The 13,285-nt window shown below is 44.5% G+C and overlaps 1 protein-coding gene across 1 annotated transcript; it reads right to left on the bottom strand.

Annotated features, from left to right (window-relative positions):
* Positions 1–1,450: 1,450 nt before the first annotated feature.
* TMEM30B (transmembrane protein 30B) lies at positions 1,451–5,015 on the bottom strand. Its single transcript, XM_055304571.1, has one exon. The coding sequence runs from the start codon at positions 4,963–4,965 to the stop codon at positions 3,904–3,906; it is 1,062 nt and encodes a 353-aa protein (XP_055160546.1). The 5' UTR covers positions 4,966–5,015; the 3' UTR covers positions 1,451–3,903.
* Between the last annotated feature and the right edge of the window lie 8,270 nt (positions 5,016–13,285).

Raw genomic sequence — 13,285 nt, 5'->3', positions numbered from 1 at the left:
TCTTTTATCTCTAAGTCTGCAAATAGTCTCTGCTGGGTTTCATCACCTCCAACGTTTTTCTCTGTCCTATGATGAGCTGGTCAGCCAAGTACATGACATAAGGAATGCAGCGTGCTGCACTGACTTAATCTACATGGTGGGAATCATAGTGCCAGGTGGCAAACCGGGAGGGAGGGAAGTGTTTTTCTTGAATACATGTTGTTAGTCTTATCCGGGCAATGATTCGCAATGGCTATATACATAGAGTCAATGCTATTAGCAATTTTTGCAAATTCTTTGCACAAAGGGCTGTTCTCATTTGTACGATCTCTTCACGAAGGAAGGTAGTATGTTTTTCAGTGAGATTCATGAAGGCCTTCTTAATGAAATTTTAAAAACTACTCTGCTTAATTCTTAGGAAAAAATTGAAGTTTTAAAATCTGTCATCTAAAATCAGTCAGCTATGTTTTAGCTATGGAGGAAAAAAAATCTGGGATGCAAAGGAAAAGAAGTGCCTGAAAAAATAAGCAAGAACTTACGATCATTATAGTCAGTGATGACTTATAACCAACAGCATATAAGGAATTGATTATGTTGCAGCTTTACCAATAACTTTGAGAACTTGCTCAAGGTTGTTGAGATCTTCAATGACAGGAAAAGAGCAACAGATTTAAAGTGTGGCAGAAAGAGTTGTGGTTATACATTGTGAAGGTAACATGTTTGTTACTAACAGAAATCCCAGATTATTATTCTGCCTCTGATTTTTAATAATCGCAGTTGGCAAATTGTTTGTTTAGTTGATTTGATCCTGAAGATACCTGGAGTCTTTCCTGTTATGTTATTGTTTTGGGAATCCCCACCGACCACATTTGTTTCTCTTTTGTTTGTGGTTTAGTTAACAAGGTTGATCAAAGCACATTTCCAGTCCAGTTGTTGAGGTTCAATCGCTTCTGTCTCATTCCAGAAGACACAGTTCTAGCTAGGGGCATTTACTAGACAACATGAAATTTTAAGCCCAACCGGAATCCTGAGATACCAAACAAAATGCTACAGCACAGGGATCACAGGAAAATGCTTCATATTTTTGTTTGTAAAGTTTTTGAGACTTTGTAGTCCAAAATACCCAACAAATAATTGCAATTTAGAATTTGAGTAAAATGCAGAAATGGAGAAGACGGCTACAATAACATTCTTTAATAAATTTTCACAGTTTTTTTAATTGACTGCATTTTACCAAATTCAAGTAATAGTTGAAGATTATCTAATTCATATTACTGTTTATGTTCATGTAAGTTCAAATTCTGTCTTAGGAAGTTAACAGTGAAAGACTGAGTTCACTGTGAGCCTTATTTTGAAAGATATTTTCATCCTGTAATAAAAACCTGCTAATAACAAATAAACAAAGTGGTTGGTACCGTTTGTGACTTTAAGAGCATAGTTCAAAAGAATTAAGCAAACATGATAACAAAGGTAAGACAAACATAACCTTTATTCTCTTTGAGAAGCCCAGAGAACAGGGCCTGGAACCACATTCATTGATTGAATCAGAATACCTTAAATTTTGTAGTCTCGTTAAAAATTTTATAGCAATGGACTAAATATTGTAAAAAGGATAGCAAAATACATGGTTGTTCTCAGCCACACAGTAAAGTAGTAAATTCTCTTATTGAACATAAAGACAGCTGGGCTAGTAAGCTACTTGATCAAACATTCATAATAAATAAAAATTATCCACATACACATAACGATCAGATTTTCATAGCCTAAAATCACAATATGCAATCTGACAATGAAATTGTGTTGCACTCAGAAAGTGAGAAGCCAGTACACCAGAGTCACCAAAATATTTTTTGGTTTCTGTAAAATAGTGGGGCAGAGTATTAACTCACAATATCTTCAAAAGGTCTGAGACAGGTCACTGATTGTGCATGCTGTTCATCAATTATTAATTTTCAAAAACTAGAATAGAGTACAATAACATTAATGTAAATTATTCAATGCGATTCGATATTCTTTGGCTACTAAAAAAAAATACGTCAATGTCTTGTACTGCAGTACAGGCGTGAACAAAATCAGTAGTAACTGGAAAACAGTTGTAAAAGAGAGCAGATACCGGGCGGTTCCAACAGAATACCAGGTAATTGTTTACTTTCAGGAAATAAAACTGGTTAAGATAATATTAAAAACCAGGGGTTTTTGTTTTGCTTTGCCATAAAAAGGAGGTGATTCTTTAAAACCTAGAAATTTTAGAAATAAGTCAGTCAGAGAAAGACAAATATCATATGATCTCACTCATATGTGGAATTTAAGAAACAAAACAGAGGATCATAGGGGAAGGCAGGGAAAAGTAAAATAAGACGAAATCAGAGAGGTAGCCAACCATAAGAGATACTCTTAATCATAAGAAAAAAACTGAGGATTGCTGGAGGGGAAGTGAGCGGGGAGATGGGGTAACTGGGTGATGGGCATTTAGGGAGGGCACTTGATGGAATGAGCACTGGGTGTTAGATGCAACCCATGAATCACTAAATTCTACCCCTGAAACTAATTTCAAAAAAATCTATTGCTTAGAATAACTTTACATATAATGGGGTAATTTTAGGGTAGTCAGACTATAAGATTATCTTTAAGTTTAAAATAATTCTTAAGATTCTAGATAACATACGACTATATTCCTTAGCATTTGTTAGCATCCTTCATTTGAGAACACAGATTTAAAAAAAAAAATATTTGTTAGACTCTAGGGCAATTGTATGCATAAAGGAAAACTTTTTTCTCTAAGCATAAAAAATAATTTAGATGACAAGGAGGGCTGAGTCAGTAGTCAGGAGACACAGACTTTAGGGAAATCATTTTCCCTCGAAGACCCCTTCCATTTATCTAATTATCAAGTTAAAACCCTGACTCCAAGCTGTGCAAAGTGATTTGGCATTTCCAAGTTTCTATACCGTACTTGGCAAACTGTTTTGGGTTGTTTGTTTGTTTTTTTCCCACTTTAACCCTCCAATATTAAATAAATTGATACAAACCCTGTCCTGCAAATCCATATGCCAGATTTCTAGAGATAGCAAGTTTTGTCCCCACTCATTGCACAAATGATGGAGAGCTTTCTAGGTTGCAGGCAGGATGTTGGACAAAACTTGCAACATTGTATCGCTGCCCCTGGGAACAAATCGCTACCTGAAAAGCGGGATGCAGGTCACTGTTTCAGGCCCAATCTCAGACACAGGAAGGAAACATCCAGTGTTGTACTTGCTCCCTCCCTGGTTCAGGACAGTGATTCCCGAATTGGAGGGAATACAGGAGGAATCTCCAGACAGGCTTGTTAAAACACAGCTTCGGGGAGGGGGGGTGTGTGTGTGTCTCTCACTCCAGCCTTGTCTTGTCGGAATCTGTGTCCAATTATTGGAGTCTTACAAGCCCACCTACAATCTTGTGACTTAAAACTCACCAAATATATTCTCTCCCACCCCTCCGCACCTCGGCAAGTTATTTGTGGGCTTCGCTCTCTCCCCGACATCCCCTCCCCCACCCCCACCCCCTCAAGAAAAGCACTGTGTTGTAGTGACCAGAGTGAAGAGTCAGAATCAGGAGCCAATGAAGGGCTGCGTGACCTTGCATGGATTATTTAAGGTCTCTGGGTCTCAGGCTCTTCATCAGGGAAGAGTTGAACAGGAATCTCTACCGTCCCTTCCACGCCCCAACGCGGCGGGCTCTAGGAGCCCAAGGTCAACTGGAGAGACCGTGAAGGTGGGGAGGATTGGTAACGGCGGTGTCATGTAATTCCTCCCTCGGGCCCCCGCATCACAACAGGAGGAGAAGTGAGGCGAGGCTGGAATTGGGGTTTGGAATTGGAGTCGACGTGGGTTAGCCCGAGAAGCTTGCAGGGGGACTTCTGGCAGGTAGCAGGGAGGGCGCCCCGAGTCACTCCTCATCCTCGTCCTCGTCGTTCTGGTCCTGGTAGCGAATGTAGACGACCAGCATGACAAAGCCCACGAGGATGCAGAGGGAGCCGACGGCCAGGTAGGCGATGCCCAGGAACGGGTTCTTGCCCCCCATCCACGAGATGTTGCTGAGGACCACGAGCTTGCGGCCGCCGAAGGCGCGCACCGGGTAGTTGTAGGTGATGTTGACCACGTAGGAGCCGCGCGGCAGCCCCGCGGAGTAGTTGCCCTGGCGGATGCGCGCGTACAGCTTGCGGAACGTGGGCAGCGCCGCCGTGCGCATCCACACCACGAAGTCCTGGTTGACGAAGCCGGTGTTGTTCGGGTCCGGGCTCAGCGCGTACACCGGCCTGGGCCAGTTGGGCGGCGGCGCGGTGCCGTGGAAGGCCAGCGCCAGGCTGCCGTTCACCAGCGGCGGGTTGCGGAACTTGACGTGGCAGTCGGTCCACCAGGCGATGCCGGTGCGGTCGAGCGGCACCTCGACGTACGGGCCGCCGGCGCGGCGCTGGTGCCACAGCGAGAAGGAGTCGTTGAAGAGGCTGTTGGCGATGGCGCCGCACGGCGCGATGGGCAGGCCGGAGGCGCGGCGCTGGTAGGGGGCGCACTCGTTGGCCGGGTGGCGCAGCGCGCTCGGCAGCCCGCTCAGCTGCGCGTCGTCGCGGGACACGCTGTAGCGCCGGTTGTTCTGGTAGAAGTTGGTCAGCTCGTAGTAGAGGTACACGGGGCCCGGGAAGAGCTCCGGCAGCGAGAAGTGCCAGGCGCACGAGCAGGGCGGCGGCGGCGCGCGGCCCCGGTCGGCCAGGGCGCACGCCGAGCAGCCGCCGGTGCCCGCGGTGCCCGTGTAGTCGTACTCGAGTTCCTTGATGCCGTTGGAGGAGTAGAAGAGGCCCAGGCCCAGGCCGATGAAGGCCAGGCCCGCGCAGAAGAAGAGCGGCAGCGCGATGCTGGCCGACAGCAGCGGCTGCCAGGCGGGGAGGCGCTGCTGCGTGAACGCGGTGTTGTCGGGCTGGTGGGCGCCCCGGGCCGCGGCGCTCCAGGTCATGGCGGCGGCGCCGGGACGGCGGGCGGGCGGGCGGGCGGGCGGGTGGCCTGGCGCTCGCAGTCGGCCAGGCGGGGGCGCCGCCCCTCCGCGCAGGGCGAGCGGGGGGCGGGGGCTGCTCCCGGCTCGAGCTTCCGCCGGCCCAGGTGAGCTGGGGGGGGGGGGCGGCCCCCGCACAGGTGAGTGCGAGTGGAGGTGACCCGCTGCCTCCGTTCCGCGTCGGCGCAGGTGCCCCGGGCCGGCCCCGCCCCCTGCTGGTCCTCGGCGGCCGCGCCCCGCCTCTCGTGAGGTGCGCGGGGCGGGCCTCGGTTCCTCACCTGGCGAGCCCGAGGCGCGCCCTTCCTCCCCGCCTGGGTGGGCCGGGCAGCCAGCTCCTCCTCCCAGGTGAGTGGCGGCCCCACGCCGCCTCTGAGCGCTCACGCCTGGCTCAGGTACCACCTTCGCTTCCGCCTCCCGAGTGAGCGGAGGGCCGGGCCCGTCTTCCCTGAGCTCGGAGGAGCCGCAGCCTCCAGCGCAAAGTCGGCTGAGGGGGCCGGGGGGAGTGACTCTCCACCCTCTTGTCTTTGTAGGTTAACGTATGGGCCCCCTTTCCGTCATCTTTTAACCACAAATTGTAAGGCTGAGAGATTACCCTATGGTAAACCTGTTATTCAAGCCCTGCATCAAATTCTAGCATTTTTTTTTTTTAAAGGAAAGCGATCTTTCCCGTCAGGGGTGACCATCTGGCTGCAAAGCTAAGAAAAGTGGACAGTTCTCCAAAAATAAAATAACTCTTTAAAAAGAGAATCGAAGACTACAAGCGGTTCAGAGCCTTGTTGGAAAAACCACGCAAGGGTAAAAATGCACTGGACTACCTGTGATTTCCTTTTCTTTTCAGATTCTTTGCCTGACTGGAGAAAGGCCTAATCCAAGGTCCCCCAAAGACCTACCTGCTATCCACAGTCAAGGACTTTGGGAATGTTTGGCCTAGGGAGGTCAACTACAAGGATTTATAAGACTTATTGTAAAGAGAAAGAGAACCCAAATTAGCTCTGGAACATTGTTTGGGATTCTGGCTTTCATGTACAATATACTTAAGGAAGTATTGGGCGATTTCAGCTTTGTGCTAAATTCTCCCTGGGTATTGAGGAGTTCCTGCCTCTCTTCCAGCTCATAAAATGCAAATAACTATTTTTTACATTACACTTTTGTACAATCTAGAATAAATATATTGCATTCAGTGGGTTGTTGGTCAGAACCCATTGAAAATTGCAAAGTTAACATTCTTGCAAAATTCAACAACAGGGTTTTTAAAAGCATCTCCCAAGTGTTCAGCCCTATGGTAAGTACTGTAGAAGACAGAAGAGAATTAGACCAAAAAGGACCCTTGACCTCAAGGCATTTGCAGTCTGATAGGGGATCTATTACTTCCAACTAAGAGAGAATCAAAATAGCCAATAGACAGCATGTAGCTAAGTACCAAATTGTACTTCACAAGAATGATACTAAAAATTAAAGAGTGATATTATTTTAATAGTGAAAAATTTGGGATCCCTGGGTGGCTCAGCGGCTTAGTGCCTGCCTTCGGCCCAGGGTATGATCCTGGAGTCCCGAGATCGAGTCCCACATCGGGCTCCCCACGTGGAGCCTGCTTCTCCATCTGCCTGTGTCTCTGCCTCTCACTCTCTCTGTGTCTCTCATGAATAAATAAATAAAATCTTTTAAAAAAATAGTGAAAATTTCATTATCTTATTAAATGGAATAATTGCTGATTGGAGGCTTTAGCTGTTGGAGATCACTTGAGGGAGAGCCAGATGACTTGACTTCCACTTCCCTCATGTCTAATCATACCCCAAAGGAGGAAATTCCAACATTGTCAACAAGTTCCTATAGTCTGATCCAGTCTCCACTACACCTTTTCTTCAGTAAGATAAAAGAACAAACAGTTTTCTGTATTATTATGGTTGCGTTCCATCTCCACTTCCATCATCAAATCATCAGTCAGCTTGACAGAGAGTACACAAAACTAGTCTCTGGGAAGAAATTCAGTCCTCAAAACTTAATCTAGCAGATTTTAAGTCTAACAATTGCCAAGCCACCACTCCCCTAAAAGTGCCAGCCCCCCTGCCCGCTGAGAGCCTTTCCAGCTCTACCTTCCCTGAATGGAAGGCAACAGTGTATTCATTCTGATAATTAAGGTAACACCAGAGGGTCCCAAAAAGTCCGGAAAAGAGAATATTTCAAGACAGGGAATGGTCAACAATGGCGAAATGCAGTTGAGGGTTCAAGTGAGATAAGAAATGAAAAGGAGTCACTGCATTTGACTTCTGTGGGGACAGTTTAGGTGTTGGAGTGGGAGGAGTCAGACTGTACCAGGTGAGGGAAAGGGGAAGTGGAGACAGGGTAGAACTATTCTTTAGAAATGTGGAGGTGGGGAGGAAGAAGAAAGGCAAGTGGTGGTCGTTTAGAAGAGTATGTATTTCAAAGGAAAGGCTTCTCTAGAGATGGTAGACTAGTGTTTATTCTGAGGGGAAAAGATAATAGTTCAGGCAAAGTTACAGATAGGTGATATTGGATGGTATAAAGGCAGGAGCAGGCAGTGGGTCTAGAGAACAGGAGCAGGGTCACCTCCCCTCAGAAACTGGATGACATGGAGTGAGGATGGATGCAGAATGCAACTGGTCTTTGGGCTCAGCTCAAGGGAAGACAGTTTTGATTTAATAGTTTCTTCTGTGTGCCAAAATGCAAGGTCATCTCCAAAGGAAAGAGTGAGAGGAGGGGGAGAGGGAACTGCCCATGAAAGGATGCTGAGTGGCTTTGTCTAGGGCAGTCCCACCATCCGGAGAGAGAAGGCAAATGATTGAACATTGAACATGACCAGTGGATGGAGGTCTTCAGGGCAGGTGAATTGGAAAGATAAAGGTTCAAGATAGTGCTGTTCTTGGGGCAGGGGTGGCTAAGGCGATATACCTTAGTATGTAAGCTGAGTGGCAAGGAAAATGAAACCAAGCCGATGGATCAAAAAACATAGAGACCAGGGACTGGTAGTCCTAATGATGTTAATGAGCAGGTGGCACGAAAGCTGGGAGGGAAAAAGTGCTGGTATAAGATGGGATGTTAAAGATTTTGGAGGTGGAGCCATACTGAGATCCAGGTATATATTCTATTTCCTCCACCAGCTTGTAAGTTCTGAGAGGTCAAGGATTGAGAGACATCATTATATCCCCCAGAATACGTTGTATAATGAGGGTTCTGAGCTTGTGTCTTTCATTTGATTATACATGTTGTCATGGAGCATTAAAGGACACTTGGATCATGTCACCTCTTCTCAGTACCAATAAAGTGAAAAAATGAGCTCATTCTAAATAGTTCTTTACTTATTATGAAGAGAACTCAAAGTGAAAGAAAAAAAGGCAGTCTAAATCACAATACTCTCAAAATTACCTCATTTCCCCCTTTTGTCTTCCAGATTTTAGCCATATAAATATTTTCTGATTAGTGGAATAATATAAAAATATAATTATTATCATTCTACTTATTAAATTACCTCCTTTTGGATTAAGGAATAAAATATTTTCCATGTTTCTTTGTGGTCTTCATAAATTTTTAAATGGTCCCCAAATCCATGGATCTACCACATTTAACTACTCTTCTATTGTTGGGCATGTAGATTATTTTCGGTTTTTCAGTATTCCAAAGATTATGGTAGTGGATATCTTTCTGCCTATAACCTTTCCTTTTCAGCCATAAATTTCTAAAAGTAGGAAAGGGGCTTTCTTCAAAATACATACTGCTAAAATCTCTGACACTGCCACAGTAATGTGAAATTTGTTATGTTCACCAAACTTTGCCAACAAAATCAACTGTTAACCACAGAATATATTTAGTCTATGCTCATAGGCTACCAACTACTAGGAAAAGCAGTATACAATAGGGCAAACAAGCTGCTTGATGTTTTGTTTTCGTTTTTGTTTTTGCTGCTTCATGTTAAGGAAGTCCAAGTTTTACTCCAGTTCCTCAGGAATAACTGACCTTGGTCAGATTGTTTAACTACCCTGGTCTCCTGATTGCTTACCTGTATGAGTATGTTTGCCAGAATTATAGTGAATATCTCTTTCAATGCAAAGATTTCTCTTCCTGGTCATCTCAAGAGGTGTCTTTTATACCAACTATAGTTTTATAGTTAGCTTTTATTGAGAATCTGTGGGCCACTCTGTAAGTGCTTTATATACATTATCATGTCTAATTCACACCACAAACCTAGGTGGGAAGTACTATTCTTTAAACCCATTGAGCTGATGCACAACTAAGATTTAGGCTAAGGAAATGGAGGCTGACCAAATTCTCGTGGAAGTAAATGGGAGGTCAGGAAGTCAAAGGCCAGCTTAATTCTAGTGTCATCCATTCCTCAACCACTACACTATAATGTCTGGGCATACTTCCTCTTAGAAGAACCCAACATAGTTTAACATTGAACCAGTTTTTAGTACTGTAGATCTTATACCCCAGAACATATGAGTTGTCTTATTTTGTTTAATAAAAGCTTTTGTTTTCAAACCATCCTTTGTTTAGCATGCCTATTTCTCCTACTAAAGTTAAAGTAACCTCATTTGTCTATGTTCAGTTTTTGCGCTTACTTCATGTAATTAATTCATGACTATATATCTTACCACAATGGAGCCAAGATTTTTAATTGGTGTTCCCTTACATAAGTTTATGCTACCCAGGATTGTTGCCTATTACTCTGCCCATGGGGCAGCTTTTATTTGAAAGGAATCAAATTAAATTGCTTCATAAAATTACAGCATATGTTCAGAAAAGTTTTAAAAAATTCACTGTGCCTGGACTTCATTTTTCATTAAAAACTGTATTCAGCAGACTTCCTGTTTCAAAAATTATGAGTTGGTACCCCCTAGTGGAAGAGGCACAGCAGCTAAGGTTAACTACTATTAAAAGCACTGGAAGTACAGCTCCTTGCTGCTGTGTGTTGGTTCTCTTTGCACTCACTTATTAAATTTTTTTTTAAGATTTTATCCATTTATTCATGAGAGACAGAGAGAGAGCCACAGGCAGAGGGAGAAGCAGGCTTCCCGCAGGGAGTCTGATGCAGGACTTGATCCCAGGACCCCAGGATCATGACCCAAACCAAAGGCAGATGTCAACCACTGAGCCACCCAGGCATCCCTTGTCACTGACTTATTGAGAAACAGTGGAGGTTAGTTGTGAGCAGAGCTGTAGGGAGCAGTATGGGGTGGGAAATGGGAATGAGATGACACTAGGTCTTAAGCAGCACTGACTTTAAGCATGGGATGGCCATGGTAAAAGATGGTGGATAAACCAGCCAGGATGGGATTGAACTTGACTTGTGTGCTTGGTGAGTTAGAGGAGAAACACCCAAAATTTGCAGAACACAAGATGGGTGACAGAATTGAGACAGAGTAGTAGGAAGAGCTCTGGAACTGGAGGAGTTAAATCAAAACTGGAATCGAACTATCCAGTATGAAAGATGAAAGGGGGGTATATCCCAGGGTGAGGACTGGAGGAAGGAGGAGGCACCAAAGCAGAGCAGTGTCTGTGGAACCAGCAAATCTGTTGAGGTGGCTAGAGGCCACCCTTCTCTGCCATCCCCCTGTCCCTGAGGGGGTGAAACTCACTGGTTTTAGGATGGCCTCACTGAGGACTAGAATATACATACTGGCTTTCCCTTTCACACTGTGACAATATCTACTTGAAACTTTAGGAATCCCTCACTTATGCATCAGGAATCAAAAGCTAAGCACTTAAAATTTGTCAAAGAGTTACCAGATTGTGAAATGAAATAAAGTAGATGCCTGTTGCCACGAGAGGGCAAAGCCATGTGTCCTAATGTCCATAAGGCAGGGAGGGAGGGCTGACATTTTGGAAAACTGGCGATGCCTAAGGGAAAGATGTTTTTAGATGCTCTTTCCTGTTGGATAGCATCAGTAAACTGAATGAACACACTTTGAATTCCCTTATCCAGCTCACTGATTCAAATGTTTAAATACTTTGGCCCAGCACCCTGGGAACCTGTACTTGTCATGTGTGCTGATCAATATTGACTTGTTAATATTCAATCTGGAAAGTGTATATCTTTGGAGGGTCACAGGGGCCCCTGGCCTTTCTCTCTAAATAGGAGATCTGAATTTGTGGTGGTTGTGTTTAAAGTTTTAGTTTTCTTTCTGTAGGAAAAGTATTGTGAGGATGGCTGCATTGTGTCAAATTCTAAACCAAAGTTTGAGACTTTAAAGGGACCAGGATCCTAGATGACACCTTATTCAGTGGTTTCCAAATTGGCCTAGTAGGTAAATCACCGGGGGAGGGGGCAGTGTTAAAAATACACATTCCATCTGCCTTTTGCCACTAAATCACAATCTCCAGGGGCTGGTGCCCAGAAAGCTTACTCAGAGCAACCTGATGATCACCTATCTTGGGGAGCCACTATCTATTCTGGCCTCATAATCCATCTGCGGAATTCTCTTTGATCTTAGTAAGGATTTCTGTGATGCAAGGAACAGAAACCCAGGCCAGCTTTGGGGAGGCTATTGTTCAGAGACGAGGAATCTCGCACAAGGAAGGAACTGAAGGAAATGGATCTGGCTCTCACGTGAGTAGAAAGTCATCAGGCAGGCAGTCCTTCTCTCTGCATTGTTTGTCACTGCTTCTCTCTGCACTTTAGCGGGCCACCTTCTTCAGCAAGTCTCTTAGTTTTGGTCCTCCATGTCTTGGGCTTTGCATGGCTTTGGGTTGCCACAACTCTGGTACTTGGGTACCAGTGCTGGATCACTTTACAGCTCCTCCTGGCTCCAGCATACATGTTCTCTAGTTCAAGGGAGACTCTGGGTGAGGTCAGGGGTCCAGCCCTGGTTCAGTCTATTGTGACGGGGGTGGAGAAAGGTCCCATGACACAACAAATGATTGCCTACATTCACCTCCTCAGTAAAAGTTGAAGGGACTCTTCCAAAAGAGGGGAAGTGCGATCTGGCTAAGCACTCAAAGGGTGTCTACTATACCTTTGTAACTTCCCAGCGAGGGGATCATTCAGGCTCTGCTTGAGCACTTCTTGAGACAAGGAACTCACCATTTTGTGAGTCCTTTTCCAGTTCTGAGTACTGAACAGCTTCTTTGGTAATGACCATTGTGTAGTCTCAGTTCATTCTCTGCAATAATACAGAATAAATTTATTCCTTACTCCTTAAGAATCTGAAGATGTCAATCATGTTGATCTCAAGATTTTTATTTCCACACTATACATGCTTAGTACCTTGTCATGGTCCTCTCTGGTTCTAGACTCCCTCATTCTGGTCTCCATCCTTTGCACATGAGTTGGTATATGTTCTCATTAAAGAATTTGCTTTCTTAAAAATTGTAATTTTTAAAGGATTGAGAGTAGCTTTAAAATATGCAATAGAACGACATATAAAAAATACTTCAAAGCAAACATGTGAAGGCGAAAGGAATATATTTTGTAAAACAAGCAGGAGCTGGAAGAGAAATTGGTTCGGCAAGCACCTGCCATGAAAGCCTGTAGCTTGCTCAGGATGGTGTGCAAGATTACCTCTTAAGCTTTCTAGTGGCCAGCGCAAACAAGGTGATGAATCACTACATTCATGAGAGAAAAAACAAACCATTAGCCCAGAAGAATTTAAATGATTTCTGGTGCAAAAACAGGAAACATTTTCTCCTTGGGGTTCTCCCAGGGAAGATGTTATAAAACCAGGTAAACAATATCTTTAACAATATCCTTGAAGTAAATATTGTAGTCACTTCCTAGGACTATTTCTTACAACATCTGCCAAAAAGAGATATAATGGTGTTTGGTGAAAGCACAATTCAGTGAAGCCATTCTAGGGAGGCTCTGTGATCCAAACTGGGTGTGCCACTCTGGTTCTTTGCCCCAGTGTTTGTGGTGGGTGTTAGGATCTACCAATGGTTTTCAAGCTGTGCTCTGAGGGTCCCATCGGTGATGGGACTTCGAGCTTCTCATCTCTTCCCCACATCCCATTCTCTGATTCTAGGATTCTGGAAAGGAATGATTTGAAGGATTCTATGGTTAAAAAAGAAATTGGAAAACCACCAATATAAAAGAATGGGTGCACTGCTATCCCTCAGGTAATCTACCCTAGATGATGTTCATTTCCCAAAGTTTTCAATAGTCATGGAGCAGTGGTGATTCCCAAGATTAAACATCCTGATCAGTTCCTAAAGCACAGAACCTCTATGTTGCTAGTTAAACTCAGAGCCATATGTTTTAATAATCAAACAAGCTAGGGAGGGATTGACAACTTCTTATTAAATCTGAGGTGCCTAACAAGGACATATGGTG

Source organism: Nyctereutes procyonoides, unplaced genomic scaffold (assembly GCF_905146905.1).
Source record: "Nyctereutes procyonoides isolate TBG_1078 unplaced genomic scaffold, NYPRO_anot_genome, whole genome shotgun sequence".
Taxonomy (NCBI): Eukaryota; Metazoa; Chordata; class Mammalia; order Carnivora; family Canidae; genus Nyctereutes; species Nyctereutes procyonoides.
This window is presented reverse-complemented; position numbering and strand designations above follow the sequence as displayed.

Bases quoted from the DNA above. Each gene is read 5' to 3' on its own strand.
- TMEM30B (XM_055304571.1), bottom strand. From the start codon at position 4,965: ATGACCTGGAGCGCCGCGGCCCGGGGCGCCCACCAGCCCGACAACACC.